Genomic DNA, 21,566 nt, shown 5'->3' on the forward strand with positions numbered 1-21,566 from the left:
CTGAACAAGAAAACATTATTGAGATGAATTATGAGAGATTCTTTATTGCAGCAAGCAATTCAGACTCACCAATCTATGTATTTTGCATGGTACAGAGTACACGAGAGCAACAATTTTTAAAGGATTACTCCACTTTCAGAATATAAATTTCCTGATAATTTACTCACCCCCATGTCCAAGATATTCATGTGTTTCTGTCTTCAGTTGCAAAGAAATTAATTTTTTTGAGAAAAACATTTCAGGATTTTCCTCCATATAGAGGACTTTAGTTGTGTTCAACAGATTGAAGGTTAAAAATGCAGTTTCAGTGCAGTTTCAAAAGGCTCTAAACAATCTCAGCCAAGGAATAAGGGTCTTATCTAGCGAAACAATTGGTCATTTTCTTCAATAAAATAATATTTATACACTTTTTAACCACAAATGCTCGTCTTGTCTAGCTCTGCGATGCGCATGCAGAATCTGTGCACTCCGGTTAAGTTTTCCCAGTTTCCCCAGATCCCAGCAACAAGTGGCTAGGCAATATGCTAATGTTTCATGTTGACAGCTTGGGATTCATTTTAAAAACAACTTGTATTAATGATTCAGAGTCGACTCTTTCTTTTGAGAGGCAATAACTTTCAGGTTTACAAATTTGCAGGATGTTTTCATTCAGAGCTGTGTTACACACTACATGAAAGGTAATTTTCAAAAATCCATAAGAGGGGCACTTTAAATACATTGTCAGAAAATCCTGCCTATATGGTGATTTAAAGTAAACCAACACTCAGACTGACATTTTGTCCTAATGGACACTAAGTTAAACTGATTTTAAATGATTTTAACTTTTTCAAAATCAAGAGCAATAATAATCAAAGTAATCACTCTGTGAGTGTGTGAAAGATAAATAGAGCCACATTTAAATGAAAACATTACAGAGGAGAAAAACACACAGTAATGGTCAAACCTGGAATGAGCAGCAGCAGGATCAGCGCTGAGAGTCTGGAGTTCATGATCTTCACTTTGTGTAAATTCACACAAACAATGAAAGACACAGAACTGATCGACCTGAAAAAAAGACACTTACTGAGTCTCACTGGTTGTTACAGTCAAAATCATGAATACATTAAAACACTTTTGAAAGGCATGGTTAAAATGACATTTTAAATGCAATTAAATATTACACTTACCTACATTACATGTTGCTGTTGTTGATGTTGGTTGTCGTTTCTATGGTCTGTTTTAGAAGCTGCTGCAGACTCTATGCTGATTTTATTTCCTTCCTGTTTCTTACTGATACACTTAAAAAAATAGGTCCTTTTTTTAATCAGAGAAAATGATACTTACACTTCAGAAATAGTAAACCATCAAACTCAAACTCAACAAGTCAGTACGTTCAGTTTAAATAACTAAATAATTGGGCCTAAAATATTAACCAAAATGGTAATAACCAGTTTCTTTTTACATTTAGCAAATTTTAAAACCTGGACTATTGTTTTGTTTTAGTTTGTTTGTTTATGCAGACTGACAGTCATTGATCTGCCACTGTCTATGACATCACTGTATCACTGATGTTGCTGCTGACAGATCTGACTGTTGCTAGGTGATGATGTCACAATGGAAGAACACAATGACATCACTCCAGCAGCTCTGATGGACAGACAGCAGATGAACAGATGTGAAACAGAAGATTCTGACACAGACAAATACAAAGACATTAAACACAACTACAACAATGTTGCTGCCAATGCATCTCTTATATTACAGTAGATTCAATATATATTTAACCCCTTTAAATGAGCACAGTTAACAGACACCTTGTCAATCTTTAGCCTAGTTCAATCGTGTTTCTAGTTCAGTTATTACTTGTCTTTTTTTTCTAGCTTTGTTATATCGTTTGTTCTGTCTCACTGCCTGCCTTTTGGAGCTCTAGCCTGTCATTTCGGATTACCCTTTTACCTGGCTCGACATTGATCGACCCCTGCCTGATTCACGGATTATTCTTGTGAAATATATAATATACATACAGGTATATGGATTTTGTGCTTTGCTGCCTAAATGTACTAGGTTATGATCTGCTGACAAAGGCATTGTAAAGACCAAAGCAAGAATAAAATAAATCATCTTCTCATTGGCATTTTCATGCATATGTTTATTTGTTTGTTTTTGATGAACTTCATATATTTTAAAAAATTAAACATTTAAGGATTAAAAAAAAGAGAAAAAATGCATGCATCTATATATATATATATATATATAGTTGATTTATATATAGTAAATACACATGGATACCATAAACATTAGACAAAAGCAAAAGCTCACAATATAGCAGACAGTAACTGCTGCCAATGTTGGGTTGTTGAGTATAGATGTATTTTAAGGTTCAGCTGAACTTCACAGCAGCATAATGAACATCACCTGTGGTTGATTGTACAACAGTAGGAGCTGATGATGTGTTCTTTGTGTGAGACTGCTTGAAATTAACAGCTGAATAATGAACATCCTGATCACCTGTGTGAACTTGCTGTGTGCAGACCGTAGACAAGGCTGCAGCATTTTCATACAGCATATCTGAACCCAACTGAGAGTTTGAGCAGAAAAGAGAACAGAAAATAAAATATCAGTGACAAAACACAACATATATTTCAGCATGTGTGAGTGAAATTAAATCTGTTTGTTGAGGTGCTCTAACCTGTTCACTCTCCATTGTGTCTTCATGCTTTTGAGCTAAACTATTCTTTCTCCTTCTGTTTAAAAGGCATCGTGTAAAGAGAAATAAGATTTTGTCTTGATCTACTGAAATAAGACTTCATTGTACAAAAAAAAAAAAAAAAAAGTGTAAAAATGCAAAACTTCACATTTAAAAAAGGTATCCAACTAAGCTGCAGAATTAGCTTGTACCAAAAGACATTGACCATCACCACCCATTCATTTACACAGCAGTGTCAACTTTTATAAGCTTGGCAACTTGACCCACACATTCATGATAAACCAGTGAAGAGGAAGAAGGACAGATGATATTATTTAAAATAATAATAATAATAATAATAATAATAATAATAATAATAGTGGAAGGTCTGTTAAACTTGTGCTGTTCACGTGGTCCCTGATCATTCAGAGTTAAATGGAGGAAAATAAGCATGAAAATTGTTCCCTTGAGAAATATTACAACTGGACATCAGAAAAAAAAAATAAAAATAATGCATTATATTAAACAATTATTTTACCTGTACCACAGGACTCCTATGAGTGTAAGATTCAGCGACACAGACAGTATGATTACAGTGATCAGTAAAGCTCTGCTGGACTCTGGATTTGTTGGGTCTTCAGACACATGAAGCATAAGACACTAGTTCAGATACACTCAAAATAAATAAATAAATAAATAAACACTGATTAAATATTAAGTACTCCATCTGAACACTGCAAACATTTCACACTGAAGCACATGTATCATAAGAGATGGTCTGAAGGTCTGAATAGAGTAAAGATTAGGAAAACTTAATTACAAATAAAACAGCTGAACTGACTAGAATCTGGACTCAGTTTCACCTGTGACTGTTAGACTGTGTTGAAGAGCCGCTTGAGATCTGATGTTTCACTCGTCCTGAGTAGTCTGAGTCTAAAGTCAAATCTTCAGATTCATTGTTTTTTCTCCAGTTTGCACTTTGTTTCTCACTGAACCAGAACACAGTTTTGATGTTGATGTTGGAGTAAGAGCACTTCAGTGTCACTTCTGACCCCTTCACAGCACAAATACTCTTTTGTTTACAGGTCACAGAGAGTCTGTCCAATGTTATGGAGCCTGAAAAAGAAAACATGATGTTACTGAGACAAACAAAGGAGAAATTCACAATCCAGTGTTCAAACAAAAAAAATGCAAATAGTTCCTAAATGTCTCCTCACCGATCTGCTGCTCACACCCACCTAAACCACATCACTCAGTTTAGTAAATAATTAAATGTCTGTACACCCACCCCTATTTTTAAAGAAGCATAAATAGAAAATCCTGCCTCTAAACTACAGAACATTACAAAGCAAGGTGAATTAGACTAACCAGCTTATAACCAAATAAGAGTAACTTATTCAGCTATATTGCATCTCACTGTGTGGCCCTTTACAGTTGACAACCTACATATTAAAGGGTCATGAATTGAGAAACCAAAATTCTCTTGATATTTTGACAAGAGGTCATTGCACTATAAAATTTTTCTGTAAGTTTTAGAACTCAAAACTTTTTTCATTAGTCTAAAAACATCTTATACTGAAGGCAATCTGCTAAAACAACAGGTTGTGTAATGTGCAGAGATGGCAAAAGTACACTCATCCTTTATTCAAGTAGAAGTACATACTCATGTTTAAAAATACTCTGGTAAAAGTACAAGTACTGACTACACTTTTTTACTCAAGTTAAAGTAAAGAAGTATGATCTCTGACATGTACTTGAGTAAAAAGTACCCATGTACCCAAATTCTGAAACCACCTATTTTTTGTATGGCCATCTTATTTAAAAAAAAAAAAAAAAAAAGGTTTAAAACTTAACAAAACCTAATAATTAAACAAAATAATTAAAGGTTCTCTTGAACTGCACCTTCATTTCCATTTTCCTTTTCAGTCTCTTTATTGTCCATGATATCTCTCTGCGTCTCACTTTGTGTGTGTTTACTTTTTTTCCACAAATTTTCTTGTACCTGTCCCTTTTCCCATCAGCCATCTACTGTTATGAACAGAACTGTCTCCACCTTCTTGCAAAACAACCACCTCACTGTATTCAGTTTGCAATGACATAACTTTATTTTAGTTCAATTTAAAGGATCACATTATGACCATGTGTTGTTTTATCATAGAATTACTTAAATACTATAGATTTAGTAAAACTATATATTTTTAAATTGCCTACATGTCATTTTTTTTTATTCAAGAAAAAAGATTGAACATTACAAAAATATTAACAAGTAAATCCAGATACACAAAATATTAAAGCAATCTTATACATTAAAACAGTGCTCTAAAAGGGCATATTTATAAAATAAATAAATAAATAAACATAAAAAATAAAATAAAAAACATTAGAACAACTAAACAATAGTTCACATTTTCTTCCTTTTTCCTTAGGACATATTCAAAGGTTGCAGCGGGGGAGCTATATCAGAAAAGAATCCTAACAATATGACATTCTTTTTGTTATTAATCTGCATTAGAGACTTTTTTCAAAATTTCCATTTCTGATAAAAATAAATTACACTTTGGTATGCATTTCGCAAATTTCTGTTTATGAATATAATGTTTACCTTGTAAAATTTAAACCTTAACAACATACTCAGTCATTTTACTTTTGTGTGAATAAGTACAAATAACATATTTTAAAGAAAGCATATAGTTGACATTTCTTTGCAGAAATAGAAAGACACTAACATAAGACCAAAATCTAAGAGACAAATCACAATTATAAAACAAATGACACAAGTCTTCCTCATGTGCATTACAGAAACTACAAGTATTGTCAGTGTCCATGAATTTAGAAAGAGTTACTTTACATGGGTAAATTTTGTGAAATTTCTGCATTTCAAAAGAATTTTCCTCTAGGTGAGATTTTATGTTTTGATTGCAAAATATCCTAATATTTTTATTATTACAAGAGGAAGAAAGTATTGCAATACCATCAACTTTTAATTCTGGAAATATTCTTTCATTGCTTCCATAAGAGAGATGATTATTTATTAGTTGTATTAATCTCTAAATGTCAAAAATAGTACAACAGAGTATGGGAACGTGGCGTCAGCAACGCACGGCATTCTAGGACTTTCGGACACGGACACTACAGTCTAGACTGGGTAATAGTGGAGGTAGATGTTAAAATTTATGTTGTACATTTAAAAACACATTAGAACGGACAAGGCTTGCTGTGACATAAACTGCTATATCTCCTGACATGACCGGAGTGGAGAACGGATCTAAAACGAAGCGCAATTTTATGCTTTTCATCTTGAAACAACACAATGGCGAAAGCAGCTCAATGAAAATAAACAACTTCAAAATCTGGCTTTGTTGTTTGTATTTATTATTAATTACAGATTCATAATTTACGTTCCACGTGAATTTGTAAGTGCTCACGCTACGAATAACACGTTTGGAAATGTAATTTAATCTGTGATATGACTCGTTGCGATCACTGTCTTTGTTCATAAAGCAACTCATTTGATTTACTGTTCAGCAGCTCTTTGAAAGAAATTGTGTATTTGTTCAATTTAAGTCCAGAAAAAATTATTGCACTTCATCCCTTAATGAAATTAGGGCGGTATGATATATGATTTACTTAGGAATATTCATTCATAGATTTGCGCTACGCCACCACCTGCATCGTCTTCACACACAGACGAAACTTACTAGAGAAGCGTGACATAATATACCTCTGTAAATAAATGCAATTTAAATTAATGTCTTGCACACTTTAATGCTCATTGAATGGAACATATATGCTGTCTTCGAACTGTATCAGGGCGGAAAATTTCAAGTCCGCAGGGCACTTACTTTTGAATAGAACGTTTATGTAAGCAGTAGATGTGCTAGGTAGGTAACAGGTAACATTTTAATTATATTTTGCTAAAATTAACGAAATGACTCGAAAAAAGATTCGTTCATTTTACCGAACGAGACTCAAAGGTCCGAGTCGGTAAAATGATCCGAACTTCCCATCACTATAAGCGAAGTGTATCCCCACTTCCGGTCCCATCGCAATGCAATGAAAACTAATGGGAGAATCCTCTCTTTCCTATCTTTCGCAGGTGTTACTGCAGTGTGTTTGGCTGCTTTTATTATAAACAATGACACACTGCCTCAGTTTTCACGATTTCCTGACACAACACAGATGAGATGCGTGGGATGAATTAAGGTCCTTCTACGCCGGATCATGTTCGCGTGGAGTATGCATTTCAAAACAGAGGATGTTTAGGCCTACATCTCATACACCTGCTGAAATGTTCCTATTAATATATTTCTCTTCCAAAAGTGCATTCTGAATAATTAATAAATTTAACCTGCTGCAGTCAATTTCGTCTTCTCATTAACAATGTTCTTCTCATCATATTTTATACCTGTTTACATTAAAATACATTTTAAATAAACACCCTTGCAAAATTAACCATGGATTTACTATAGTAAATGTAGTAACCATGTTATATTTTATTTTTTCCGTGGACTGATTTCCAATTGTATTGCCCTAGTTTTAATGGTTAATTTTCGTAAGAGTGGTATTAAAATAGATGAATGAATATGCGGGCGTTGCCTTAAAGAAATAACAATGTTGAACATTTTAGCTAATTAATCTTAGACAGTATATCGCGTTGACAGTGTGATTTGAGTGTTAGTTAAGAATTTTGGCATAAACATGTAAATTACAGTGAAATGACTGTGAATGAAAAATGACAGAATAAAGACTAAAATTTCATGCAAATGAATAAATATGTTGATTCTGATCTTATTCATCAGGTCTCACAGCAGACGCAGTGTGGTGAAATACATGAGTGATTACGAGCCATGGGTTTCTAAAATCCGTACGTTGGATTAAAACTAAAAGTTCTGTTGCGTTTGGAAAATTCTGTGTACAGTAATCATTAGAATATTTCTTCGCTTGTCTCTGAAAATGTCCGGATTTTGAAATCATCCTGCAGATGCTCATTTTAACAGGCTTTTATTTAACTAGTGATTAGCATATTGAAAAATATACATCACCAGAAGAATCCATACACTGCTTCGACAAGCGCTTCCAGTGTTCAGTTCCGGTGCAATAAAGGTCCATTGTAATTTAGTTTAGTTTACATTATTATTAGTCCTCTGGCTGATATACTTCTAAGAGTTGCTAGCACTTAACGAAGTAAACAAAGACAAAACTACAGTAGCCTATTTACAGATGAAACTGACCTGCACTGGAAGTCCTGGTCAATAGTTTTGCCTCTCAGATCCATTTCATTGTTGAGTCTCTTTCATTAATGAATTAGAAACCGTTTGGTGGAGACGCGGAGTATGCGCGCGAGCCGAATGGCGTTGCCAGTACAGACTAACTGATTCATGATTTAGAGATTCATAATGAATGGTGATCTAAAACTAAAGTAACAAGCCTGTTTTGAAAACATAAGAAGTAGAACGTACATATTTGTGTAAAAATGTAAAGAGTAAAAGTAAAAAGTAGTCAGAAAAATAAATAGTGAAGTACAGTACTGATACCAGAAAAATCTACTTAAGTACAGTTACGAAGTATTTGTACTTAGTTACTTCCCATCTCTGGTAATGTGCCACTTTATAACGTCATAGCGTGTCTAAACACCGCCTCCACAGAGGAAGATCAACGCCTGCTTCTACATCTCTGTGTGTTTATCCCTATCCACTGTTTCACCCAAGTAGTGTAAATAAGGTGATAGGCAAACACACGTTTACACAGAAACCAAACGATAAAGACGGCTCCGAATACAACAAGACACTGTTCAGTGCCAAGTTGTGGAAAAACATACTCTTTGTATTGCCTTCCTTCTGATCCCAATGTTAAGAAAGCGTGGATGAACTTTTTAATGAATTTCCAGATGGCATCAGTAAGAACTTGGTCCTACAAACAAAACACAGTTGGATGCAGGATTTTCAGAAAGATTGTAATTAAAAGATGATGCTGTGCTGACTATACTGAATCCAAAAGTAGTAGCAACACACAAGTGTGAGTAACTGTTTTTATGTTGTCGCTATTGCTTTATCTGTTATTACAGATCATTTGATAGGTATTAAGTATTCATGAACATCTAAGAGAATTGTAGGCTGTCAAACATACATTAGCGTTAGCCAGTCGTAGCAGTGAGTGCTTACTTCCGTGTCTACAATCCACCACATCTATTCAAACAGAGCGTTTTGATGAGGAGGGTTAAAAACGGGGAAGAAAATAGCCTATTACTTCTAAATTAAAAGTTTTTTTTTTAATGTAAAATTCTTGATAACATTAAAAGGGCACCTCAGAGAACAGTACAAAATACAAAAAAAAGGTAGTTCATGACTCCTTGTTGTTGTATATGCCCAAATAAAACTGTCTATCATAATGCATTTGAAGTGTAGAAATCATGTCAAAATAAAATTCATCAACAATCTCAGGCCTAGACGTTACGATCTTCCTTAATTACTTTGGACAACAACTATAATCAAACTACAACTATAATCAAATAACACACAAACCTTGAATGAGCAGAAGCAGGATCAGCGCTGAGAGTCTGGAGTTCATGATCTTCACTAAGTTCTGACACACTTGGCACTTAATTTGTCTGTTATTATAGTTTGTGCAAAATACATACATAAAAAATAAATCAGGGTTACATTTTGTGTCCTTGTTACAGTGTAATTGGTAATTTAAGTACTGAGCAATATTAATTAACAACATAAGGGTAAGTGTTAGGGCTTGGTTTAGGGTTATTGCATGTAATCATGCATAATTTACTTTTATTACTATAGTAACAATGATACTGTAAAATAAATTCTTGCCAAAATCAGGACTACAATCATTTCAGAGAGATGCTTAAAACTACATTATAATGTAAAGCTTAATTTAAATTAAAAGATTAGATATACTTACATTATATGCTGCTGTGTTTCAAGTTCTCTGATGTTAGTTGCTGTTTCTACTGCCTGTTTTAGGAGACACGCTGGCACCCCACGTCTTATTTCCTTCCTTTTGTCTAAAGAAAAACTCACCTTCTAAAGAAAAATGTCACCTACGGTCTTTAGGCTAAATAAAGACGGGTGTTCATGTGTTCACACTCTTCAAAATACAGTTTCTAAAATGGGGTTTTCATAGCACAGAAGAACCAGTTTTTAAAAACAAGAAACATTTAAAATAAACATTTTAATAATCTAAATAAAATTTTTCTACCATCCACCTTATTTATTTATTTATTTAATTTTAATTTAATTAATTAATTAATTATTTTTTTCTGTAGGTGCATGCGTAGCCATTTTTTAATGTTATGGGTGTGGCTTCTGATCTCATCTGCGTCTGTGTTTCTTTTCTTTCTTTTTTTTTTTTTAACTTTAGTAACAGAAAATCATAAGCTGAAAAGAATGATATATTTGTATTTTTTTTTTATTCAACTGCACCAGAAGACTCTTTTTTCCCCTCCTCCATCTTCTGAACTGAAGGCACAGGATTATGTAGATTCAATACATACAAAATATCTTACCTTCACTTTTATTTACAGTTTGGTTTTGAAATGAGGTGCATTCTGATGAAAAACCTGTTGGATCATAATTCACACTCTTAAAACCTGAACACATTTTAGTATTTTCACTGTATGTCATGAAATTATTAATAATCTGCAGATATTTTACTCACCACATCCACAGAGCTGCTATTATGAGAAACTGAGGTAAAAACAGCAGCAGAGTGACTGTATAATGACTGAACACTGTGCTGTTCACTGGATCTTCACAACACAAAGAAGTAAATCATGACTATCAGAGAAACCACCTGAATGCTGTAAACATTTGACACTGAAGCACATGTATCATGAGAGATGTGTTACCTCCTACAGCACAGGAATACTGTTGAAGCTCTTCATTGCTGACTGAGTCCAGGTACAGCTTGTTGACTTTAGTGAATCCATCTGTTACCTGTCGTCCGTTCTTGTACCAGATGTAAGCATGATTGTTATTCAGAGTGCAATTCGTTGAACAGCTTAATATCACGTCCTCTTCCTCTGATACAGCAGCTGCTTCTTTTTGTCTTTGCACCTAAAAATAATTAGGGTCTATTAGAAATTATACAGGAAACATTTTAACAATCAGTTAATCATGATTAGTTACCCGTAACAGTAAGAATGAGTCCAGGTGATCCAGAGTATCGGTCGATGAAGTCAGTGATGATCCTGAATCGATATTCTTCAAAGTTGCTGATCTCGAGCTCTTTGATTCTCAGTTTGTTCTCCACATACTCCACACGACCAGCAAACTGATGCTCTTCACGCAGATCCTTGATATCACCACGCCGAATATAATCCCAAAATGTTTTATTTACAGTATAAGCAGAGGGATGTGAGTATGTGCAGGAAATGTCTACTGTTGAGTTCACCAAAGCACAGACTCTTGTAGAGGTGTAAGTCACATCCCAGCAGCCACTCTGAGAAACACCTGAAAGAAACACAGATTAACATGCAAAACTCACACTTATTTTAAATGCATGTTTAAATAAACTCAAGTATGAACAAACAATTTCACATGCTATTCCAAATATAGCTACAGTACATAAATATTATTAATTGACACTCACACACAGAAGAGGAGCGATGTTTCAAGAAGTCCACTTCCAGAACAACAATTTACAGATAATGTACTCACCCCCTTGTCATCCAAGATGTTCATGTCTTTCTTTCTTCAGTCATAAAGAAATTGTTTTTTTGAGGAAAACATTTCAGGATTTTTCTCCATATAATGGACTGATATGGTGCCCCGAGTTTGAACTTCCAAAATGCAGTTTAAATGTGGCTTCAATGATCCCAAATTTGTTATGATAGATCTCTAGTGGAGTATAACTTACCTATGTCACGTTTGGTCTCTTTAAATTCGTATTTTGATGATCTAAATGATGGTGTATATTATATTTTGATACCTATGCAACCTATTAGTTTTGGCATCAACACCCAATCGAATTACATATGCAAAATACCATGCTCACAGACAAAGAGTCGTAAACCTTCCCTCCAAAAGTGAAAGTCACCATTGGCTCTTGGACCTCCTGGAGGTGCAGCCTCCAGAGACTTTAAGGCATCACATGCTTGATCTCTTCTCTCTCTTCTGCAAAATCTTCCGATTGCTGCCCGTGTGGAAGGACTCACGGGGAGCCTGAGCCGGCACAGGGCGTGCCCGGCACGCCCCAACATACAGTGGGTACAGAAAGTATTCAGACCCCCTTAAATTTTTCACTCTTTGTTATACTGCAGCCATTTGCTAAAATCATTTAAGTTCATTTTTTTCCTCATTAATGTACACACAGCACCCCATATTGACAGAAAAACACAGAATTGTTGACATTTTTGCAGATTTATTAAAAAAGAAAAACTGAAATATCACATGGTCCTAAGTATTCAGACCCTTTGCTGTGACACTCATATATTTAACTCAGGTGCTGTCCATTTCTTCTGATCATCCTTGAGATGGTTCTACACCTTCATTTGAGTCCAGCTGTGTTTGATTATACTGATTGGACTTTATTAGGAAAGCCACACACCTGTCTATATAAGACCTTACAGCTCACAGTGCATGTCAGAGCAAATGAGAATCATGAGGTCAAAGGAACTGCCTGAAGAGCTCAGAGACAGAATTGGGGCAAGGCACAGATCTGGCCAAGGTTACAAAAAAATTTCTGCTGCACTTAAGGTTCCTAAGAGCACAGTGGCCTCCATAATCCTTAAATGGAAGATGTTTGGGACGACCAGAACCCTTCCTAGAGCTGGCCGTTTGGCCAAACTGAGTTATTAGGGGAGAAGAGCCTTGGTGAGAGAGATGAAGAAGAACCCAAAGATCACTGTGGCTGAGCTCCAGAGATGCAGTCAGGAGATGGGAGAAAGTTGTAGAAAGTCAACCATCACTGCAGCCCTCCACCAGTCGGGGCTTTATGGTAGAGTGGCCCGACGGAAGCCTCTCCTCAGTGCAAGACACATGAAAGCCCGCATGGAGTTTGCTAAAAAACACCTGAAGGACTCCAAGATGGTGAGAAATAATAAATAAAGATTCTCTGGTCTGATGAGACCAAGATAGAACTTTTTGGCCTTAATTCTAAGCGGTATGTGTGGAGAAAACCAGGCACTGCTCATCACCTGTCCAATACAGTCCCAACAGTGAAGCATGGTGGTGGCAACATCATGCTGTGGGGGTGTTTTTCAGCTGTAGGGACAGGACGACTGGTTGCAATCGAGGGAAAGATGAATGCGGCCAAGTACAGGGATATCCTGGACGAAAACCTTCTCCAGAGTGCTCAGGACCTCAGACTGGGCCGAAGGTTTACCTTCCAACAAGACAATGACCTTAAGCACACAGCTAAAATAACGAACGAGTGGCTTCACAACAACTCTGTGACTGTTCTTGAATGGCCCAGCCAGAGCCCTGACTTAAACCCAATTGAGCATCTCTGGAGAGACCTAAAAATGGCTGTCCACCAATGTTTACCATCCAACCTGAAAGAACTGGAGAGGATCTGCAAGGAGGAATGGCAGAGGATCCCCAAATCCAGGTGTGAAAAACTTGTTGCATCTTTCCCAAAAAGACTCATGGCTGTATTAGATCAAAAGGGTGCTTCTACTAAATACTGAGCAAAGGGTCTGAATACTTAGGACCATGTGATATTTCAGTTTTTCTTTTTTAATAAATCTGCAAAAATGTCAACAATTCTGTGTTTTTCTGTCAATATGGGGTGCTGTGTGTACATTAATGAGGAAAAAAAATGAACTTAAATGATTTTAGCAAATGGCTGCAATATAACAAAGAGTGAAAAATTTAAGGGGGTCTGAATACTTTCCGTACCCACTGTATAGAGCTGTGGCTCTCGACCACAAAGTTTTGTGCATTTTCTTTTTTGTTTCTTCACTCGTCTCACATGAGTGACTCACCTCTGTCAGTCTCTGGGTCTCTCTCTCAGCTTTTGGCTCTTCTTCACTTTTTGGGAAGAAACTCCCAGTCACCATCGAGTCAGAACATCTTTGGAGTTCATCACTCTTCAGACCCAGAAGAACGTGATCACGATTCCAAAACTAACACTGCTCCAAACCATCAAGACTTTCACCTGAGACTGCATTCGGACACTTGTTCAACGACCAAGGCAATGCAATTATCGTACATTTAACTAAACAAAACAGAGGTTTAGTATACCATCAGTGCTGTAGACAGGTGGTTAACTGGCTCTTCTCATAGCTTCATTTCCTTCGTCTCTCTAATGGCTTTCACTGACCATTCCCCCATGTACGAATGATTTCATGTTTGTTTGTTTAGATTAGTTATGTGTTAGTCCTTTGTTAATAAAACTCTTGTACACAAATTACAAGAGTTTTGATTCTGATTCTGCCTTGAAAATGAATGTCCCTTTATGATTCCGATTCAAGCTACATGCTCTAATGCAATAGTACTTTGAGAAAGTTATTTTCTGTGGCCAAGAAAATAGCATTTCTTAGAGTTGATATGGAATTATACTGAATGTCCACTGGACGAACAGATTAGTTGATGGAAAAGTAATTCTGCTACAGTTACTACTTGCAGCTGATATAAATAATGGTAATTAATCATAATTCATTGTAATTATTTATATACATTTCCCTTTTCCTGACCGTGTAAAGCTCAGAGAAATGGCAGCCAACCCAAGAACTACACCTCAGACTGTACAGGCCTCAGTTAACATGTTAAATGATAAAGTTCATGACAACACCATTAGAAAAATATGGGACAAAAATGGGATGTTCAGAAGGCTTGGCAGAAGAAAGCCTCTTCTATCTAAAAAACATTTCAGCATAGTTTAGGTCTGCAATGTTGCATCTGAACAAAACACAAGTCTTCTAAAATAATATCCTTTGAACAGATGAGACCGAAGTGATGTTTGGCCATAATGCACAGTGCCAAGTTTGGTGAAAACCTAAAGAGCATATCAGCACAAACACCTCATACCAAAAGACAAGCATGCTGGAAGAGGGCTGATAATTTTGGGCTTGTTTTGTAGCCACAGGACCTGGGCACCTTACAGTTATTGATATACAGAAGAGTTCATGGCCAACTCAAAGTATTTTAGAGTCAAATGTGAGGGGATCTATCCGACATCTAAAGTTGGACCAAAATTGGGTCATGCAACAGGACAATGATCCCAAGCACACCAGCAAATCTACAACAGAATGGCTGAAAAGAAAAGAATCAAGGCGTTGCAATATCCCAGAGTCCAGAGCTCATCCTGACTCAAATGCTGTAGTAAGAGCTGTGCATAAGCAAATGCCCACAAACCTCAATAAACTGGAGCAACATTGAAAAGAAGAGTGGTCCAAATTCCTTCAGAACAATGTGAGAGACTGATGAAGTCACACAGAAAAATAATGCTTCAAGTTATTGCTGCTAAAAATGGATCTACAGGCAGTTGACTCATAGGGTGTCCTAACTTTGTCACACACGGCCTTTCCCTCTTGGCTGTATTTTTCTTAATAAATAAATGACACTGTGTGATATGTCATGTGATGATGTTTATCTGAGGATTTATTTTCCACATTTTAAGACCTGCCAAGGACCAGATCATTTTTTATTATGTTCTGATACAGAAAACCATGAAATTCAATAGGGTTGAAAAACTTTTACATGAATGTATACTGCATTTCACTGTGTGGCCCTTTACAGTTGACAGTCTAAATATTAAAGGGGTCATGAACTGAGAAACCAAAATTCCCTTGATATTTTGACAAAAGGTCATTGCACAATAAAAACTTTATGCAAGTTTCAGAACTCAAAACTTTCTTGTTAGTCTAAAAACAGCTTATATTGAAGCCAATTTGCCAGAATGACAAGTTGTGGAACGTGCTACTTTATGACGTAATATTGTGGCTAAACACTGCCTCCACAGAAGATGATCAACGCCTGCTTCTACATCACTGCCTGTTTAGCCCCATCCACCAATTTGCACATGTTGAGTAAATAAGGAGAGAGGCAAACGTAGGTTTACACAGAAACCAAATGATAAAGATGGCTCCAAATACAACAGGACTGTGCAGTGCCAAGTTGGGGAAAAACACTGCGTTTGCATGTAAGGAAAGTGTGAATTAACTTTAATAAATTCCAGACTGCATTAGTAAGAGCTTGGTCCTTTGCTCTCTTCATTTTACCACAGATTTGTTCACAAACAAAGCACAGTTTGACGCAGGATTTTCAGAAAGATTGAAACTAACAGATGATACTGTGCTGACTATATTGGATCCAACAGCAATGTCACACCACACAAGTGTGAGTAAATGTTTTTAATATTCTGTCACTATTACTTTGTCTGTTATTACAGATTGTTTGATACAGTATGTACTGAGGATTTATGCATTTTGACCTAGATCACATCAGCATCGATCTATGAGGAATGTAGGCTGTCAAACATACATTAGCGTTAGCCAATCATAGCAGTGGGCACTTACCTCTGTGTTACATTTTGTGTCCTTGTTACAGTGTAATTGCTAACAACATGTACAGTACTTACTAGGGTAAGTGTTAGGGCTTGGTTTAGGGTTATTGCATGTAATCAAGCAGAATTTACTGTTCCCCTTCAGTCGTACTTTACGACGTTACGTCATAACTGACGTATTCGGGATCTTAATTGGCAGCCCAATCACCTCTGAGTTAACTGGAAAAGGCAAATGAAAATTGTCGAGGGGAATTTGCATGCCAAGCTACTCCCCCGTACATACGGGTATGGCGGCGTGCATCCACTCACTCCGATTTATGCTTCGGAGCTTCACCCCTGAAAGCTGACTGGAAGAATTTCATCGTTGGACTCTTGGCTGCGTAGTCAACTGCATTTCCTGCTGGTAACTTTGCAATCAGTGAAGACCAACTCTTTTGAGTGCACGCTTGTGCCGTGGTCCTTCCCTGGGCAAACCAGCACTAAAAGAGCAAGCCAAGGCTTACAGTGCTGCGAGCCAGGCTGCCTCTGGTTTCCACACTATGGCCATCCTGCAGGTACATCAAGCCAAGGCACTAAAACAGCTGCACCAAGGTGGTCCTGATCCGAGGCTGATGCAGGAACTGTGCACAGCGACTGATTTCGCTCTCCGAGCGACTAAAGTCAGGACACGGTCCCTCGGTCAGGTGATGTCCACAGTGGTGGTCTCGGAGCGCCATCTTTGGCTGAACCTGGCGCAGATGAGTGATGCAGACAAAGTACACTTTCTCAACACACCAATCTCCCAGGCCAGCCTCTTCGGCGACACCGTCGAGGACTTTGCCCTTTTCCCCTACTATATCTTCCAGTTTTTCTTCCACATGACTTTAGAGTCTTGTCATCGTGCTCCGCCCTTCCCAGTGGTTGCTTCAGATACCTGGCATCCCTGGTGGGCCCCTTTTCTGGCTTACAGGGTGTTGGGAAGGTTACGTGTTGAGCTTCATTCAGGATTGTGGCATTTTCCAGAGGAGACCCCAAATACGTCAGTTATGACGTAATGTCGTAGAGTATGACTGAAGGGGAATGTCTCGGTTACATCTGTAGTATAAAAACGCCCGTTACGTCCTCTTGCCACAATCCTGTGCTGGGGCACTCTTTTTCGGCTCAGCTCCTCAACACAAATCTGAGTGGATGCACGCCGCCATCTTATATACCTGTATGTACGGGGGAGTGGCTTGGCATGCAAATTCCATGTGCCAATTTTCATTGGCCTTTTCCAGTTAACTCAGAGGTGATTGGGCTCCCAAGTGAGACCCCAAATACATCAGTTGTGACGTAACTCCTTTAGGGAACGAGGGTTACAGATGTAACCGAGACGTTATTACTACAGTAACAATGACACTGTAAAATAAATTCTTGCTAAAATCAGGAGTACAATTATTTCAGAGAGATGCTTTAAAGTATATTATAATGTAAAGTTTAATTTAAATGAAAAGATTAGATATACTTACATTATATGCTGCTGTGTTTCAAGTTCTCTGATGTTAGTTGCTGTTTCTACTGCCTGTTTTAGGAGACACGGTGACATCACAGGTGTTATTTCCTTTCTTTTGTCTAAAGAAAACTCTTGAAAATGAAGTCATTTACTGTCTTTAGGCTAAATAAAGCCGGGTGTTCATGTGTACATCTAAAATAGCTTCTTCCATTATCCACCTTATTTTGGCCATAGGCACATATGCAGCCATTTGTAAATTTTATGGGTGTGGCTCCGGTTTCATCCGTGTCCAGCTATTTTTAGCTGTAAAAAAACAGCTTGCTTTCCTGCTTGATATTGCAAATTGTTGTGTCTTAGCATATTATTTTAATGTATTATCTTAATTATGAACACACTGGTTTGTAGTGCAAAAGTGTAGTGTAGTTTTTAATAAATTAACAACACTGTGTAGGAAGATGCGTTTATCTAGCAAACTGGTTAGCCTGTGACACTGTGTTTATTTTTATATATTTTTTGTAACTTTAGTAACAGAAAATCATAAGCTAAAATAATATTATTTTTTTTTAATGAATTTATTTCTTTTAACTGCACCAGAACTCTGCACCACTGACTCTTTTTCCTCAGGATTTTGGATCTAACAGTAGCACAATGCAAAGATTCAAAAATAAACAGGGTATCATTTTAGAACTTTGCATGATAAGGTTTCAGCACACAATGTGTGAAATACAAATCACTTACCCATATTCAGTTAGAGCTGCTACCAATACAACACACCAGGATGAGAATTAGCAAGTTCTAACAATGCTTCGTTTACTGACATAACCTCGGTTCCCTGAGATAAGGGAACGAGCAATGTGTATGGGTTATCTCCCTTTTTACCCTGATCTGAAGCTTGATTTGTTCACGTTTGTGTAGCTGCACGTGTGTAGATACGAATGTACCCACTCTGCAAGCCTAATCTTAAAGCACTTAATGAAGGGCCCCCAAGAATGTGAGCTATTTAGGCTCCAAGCGCAGCTGGGGGCCATTAACATAACTATTTCCACCCAAAGGGGAAAATAAGCAAATTAAACAGACAAGGCCCAAGCCTGTAGGCCAGAGACATCTAGATTGTAAAACTTAGCAAATGTAGACGGCGATGAACACCCGGTGGTAGCAAAAATCTCATCAATAGAAATCCCGCTGGACCAGGCCCAGGAGGAGGCCATTCAGTGGAATGGGTCCTCACACCTATAGGACACTGTAAGCCCTCTGAGGCGTAGGCCAAAGCTATGGCATCAACTATCCAACGAGAAAGCCTTTGCTTCGTAACTGGCAGCCCTTTAAGGCGGCCTCTAAAACCAACACTGCTCCGACTGTCTGAACAAGCTGGAGCGCTCCAAGTATACTCTCAAAGCCCATACAGGGCAGAAAACATTAGGACCCTGATTGAGAGCACCTAAGGGACGTAACCGTGTCTAGGCTTGAGGACGACCTTACAGTCCTTAGGCCCAAACTCCAGACAGGAAGCGCTGACTGACAGCGCCTCTAAGTCTCACTTAACTGATGCTAGCATCAGTAACAGAGCTCTGTGAGCAACTAGCTCCTGTTCTGATCTGGCTAACACTACCCCAGGGGTGGCCAACTCTGGTCCTGGAGAGCCGCAGTCCTGCAGAGTTCAGCTCCAACCCTAATTAAAACTCACCTGTCTGTTGCTTTCTAGTAACCCTTCAGACCTTGATTAGCTTGTTCAGGTGTGTTTGATTAGGGTTAAAGCAAAACTATGCAGGGCTGCGGCTCTCCAGGACCGATGTTGGCCACCCCTGTACTAGCCAGTCATCAAGGTAATTCAGTATGCAGATTCCCATCTGCCTCAGATGGGAAAGAGCCACGTCCACGCACTTGGTAAAAGTGCGGGGGGCCAGGGACAGTCCAAACAGAAGGACTGTGTACTGATAGGCCACTCCCTCGAACGCAAATCTCAAGAACGGACTGTAATGGCAGGCTATTTGGATGAGAAAGTAAATGTCTTTCACATCCATCGTTATAACCAGTCCTCGTGGCACATGTGTGTGCGAGGATCTGCTTCTTGAATGGCCTGTGCATAAGCGAGCGATTCAGTTGTCTGAGATCTAGAATAGGCCTGAGCCCACCATCCTTCTTGGGACAATGACTTGTTGTTTGCTGATGGAACTGTTTGTACAGCCCCCTTTGCAAGCAGTGTTTGAACTTCGTATCAGAGAACATGTGAGTCGTTACCCTGAACCGAAGTGTGGATAATACCTCTGAATGAGGTGACCTGTGAACAAACTGAAGCAAGTAGCCTCGTTGAATTGTTCATAGAACCGAGCTTGACATGCCTGATATGGCTGCCTTGAACCAGGACACAAGTGGATCTAATTTCGCAAATGAAAGCGAGGGGCGGGTAACTGATATTCACATGTGCAAATGTAGGAATCGGTAAAACGTTTGCATACGTGTTACACCTGCAGGCCAAGAAAACTCAGGGAAAGAAAACTCTATCCCTCAGGGGTGTTCGGAGGGATGGAGGGTGAAAGCGAGCTATTTTTGAGGGAGTTCTGGCCGAGGCAGAACTAACCCTCCCCTCTTGCTTTCAAAAGTTTGCTTTGCTAGACTCAATGCTCTCTGCTCAGCCCCCGTGAGCGCAGCGTCAGGGTGGGTGTAGTCCAGATGTGTCTTGTCTAAAGCCGTCAGTGACAGTATTGTATTTTAATCCACCTAAAAGATAAAACCGCTCGTTAGGTGAGGGGTGCTGATGATCTTCGTGTGTAACACACCAGCAGATCAAAGTGCAGCGTGCATCCGCCTAAAAGGAAAAAAGCCGCTAATTGCAGACAAGGGCGCTAATCCTCACATGTAAAACAAATTGGCAGATCAGAGCACTGCGGGGAGAGAGAAGCAAGTGGGAGCTGTGGTGCACATGGTCACACCGTTTCTTCCTCTGAGGCAGCTGGGAGGACTGAGCAGAGTGGGCATTTTAAATTCATTCCTATGGAAGCTGACCTTAAACACTTGCGCAATGCATTATGGAATTGAAAGTGGCGCGGAGAGCAGCTGAGAGCGTCAAAAATGTTGGGCATTCCTCCACTTTATGCAAATCATGAGCAAAAAACGCGGGCAACAACCAATCGCTGTGAAAAGTAGGTTTTGACGTATGTTTCCGAGTGTTTGCAGAACTGGTGACTGAGCTAAAAATCACATATGATTGAACAAGTCATGCACTTTGCATGCTTTCATTGTATGCGAAGGCGCCCTAGATGGCACCAATAAAGTGTTTCGTTTGCGATCAGCCATTAAAAGAAAAAGATGAAACGCGAACAGGATGTAACCATTGTTTTCAGAGGCGTGTTCTGCCCGTATATTCACATGCCCCAAAGCAGTGGCGCTGTAGCATTGCCAGTGACAGTGAGCGCAGATTTAACGCTGTAGTGGAAAAGCAGCGTTACTGTGATTTATATCCTTTTTTTAACAGCGGTTTGCAAACTAAACACTTTATAGCACCATAGCATATGATGAAAGTATGCAAAGTGCATTTACTTTTGGATGACTTTTTCAATTATGTGATTTCAGCTCAGTAATCCACCAGTTCCACAAACACTCAGAAACATACGTCAAAACCTACTTTTCACAGCAATTGGTTGTTTTGCGCTTGAGATTAGCATGAAGTTGAAGAATGCCTGGAAACACACCGTAACGGTGCTTTTCCACTACAGCATCAAATCTGTTCTCGGTGCCGCCAGCAAAGCTACAACACCACTGGTCTGGGGTGTGTGAAATTTAGGGCAGAGCACGCCTCTGAAAACAATGTTCACACACTGTTTGCATTTTATATCCTTCTTTTTATGGCGGTTTACAAACTAAACACTTAATTGGTGCCATCAAGGGCGCAATAGCATATAATGAAAGCATGCAAAGTGCATTTACTTTTGCATGACTTGTTCAATGATATGTGATTTCAGCTCAGTAATC

The 21,566-nt window shown here is 38.2% G+C and overlaps 2 protein-coding genes across 5 annotated transcripts in view; both read right to left on the minus strand.

Annotated features, from left to right (window-relative positions):
- The window catches only part of LOC127159656 (uncharacterized), an 83,496-nt gene that overhangs the window by 12,796 nt on the left and 49,134 nt on the right, over positions 1 to 21,566 (minus strand). The gene's annotated exons all lie outside the window — the stretch shown is intronic.
- The window catches only part of LOC127159654 (uncharacterized), a 36,978-nt gene that overhangs the window by 4,575 nt on the left and 10,837 nt on the right, over positions 1 to 21,566 (minus strand). The window contains exons 6-8 of one of the 4 annotated variants that reach the window (XM_051102437.1): positions 3,204 to 3,300; positions 2,669 to 2,723; positions 2,117 to 2,557 (exon numbers count right to left, since the gene is read on the minus strand). In XM_051102437.1, the coding sequence (XP_050958394.1) occupies positions 2,360 to 2,557; positions 2,669 to 2,723; positions 3,204 to 3,300 (350 nt within the window). In that variant the 3' untranslated portion in view covers positions 2,117 to 2,359. Of the gene's footprint in view, positions 1 to 2,115; positions 2,558 to 2,668; positions 2,724 to 3,203; positions 3,301 to 10,184; positions 10,239 to 10,336; positions 10,428 to 21,566 lie in introns of those variants that run through there. The other 3 variants (XM_051102438.1, XM_051102435.1, XM_051102436.1) reach the window with 3 other exon arrangements.

This window comes from Labeo rohita, unplaced genomic scaffold, assembly GCF_022985175.1.
Source record: "Labeo rohita strain BAU-BD-2019 unplaced genomic scaffold, IGBB_LRoh.1.0 scaffold_240, whole genome shotgun sequence".
Lineage (NCBI taxonomy): Eukaryota > Metazoa > Chordata > Actinopteri > Cypriniformes > Cyprinidae > Labeo > Labeo rohita.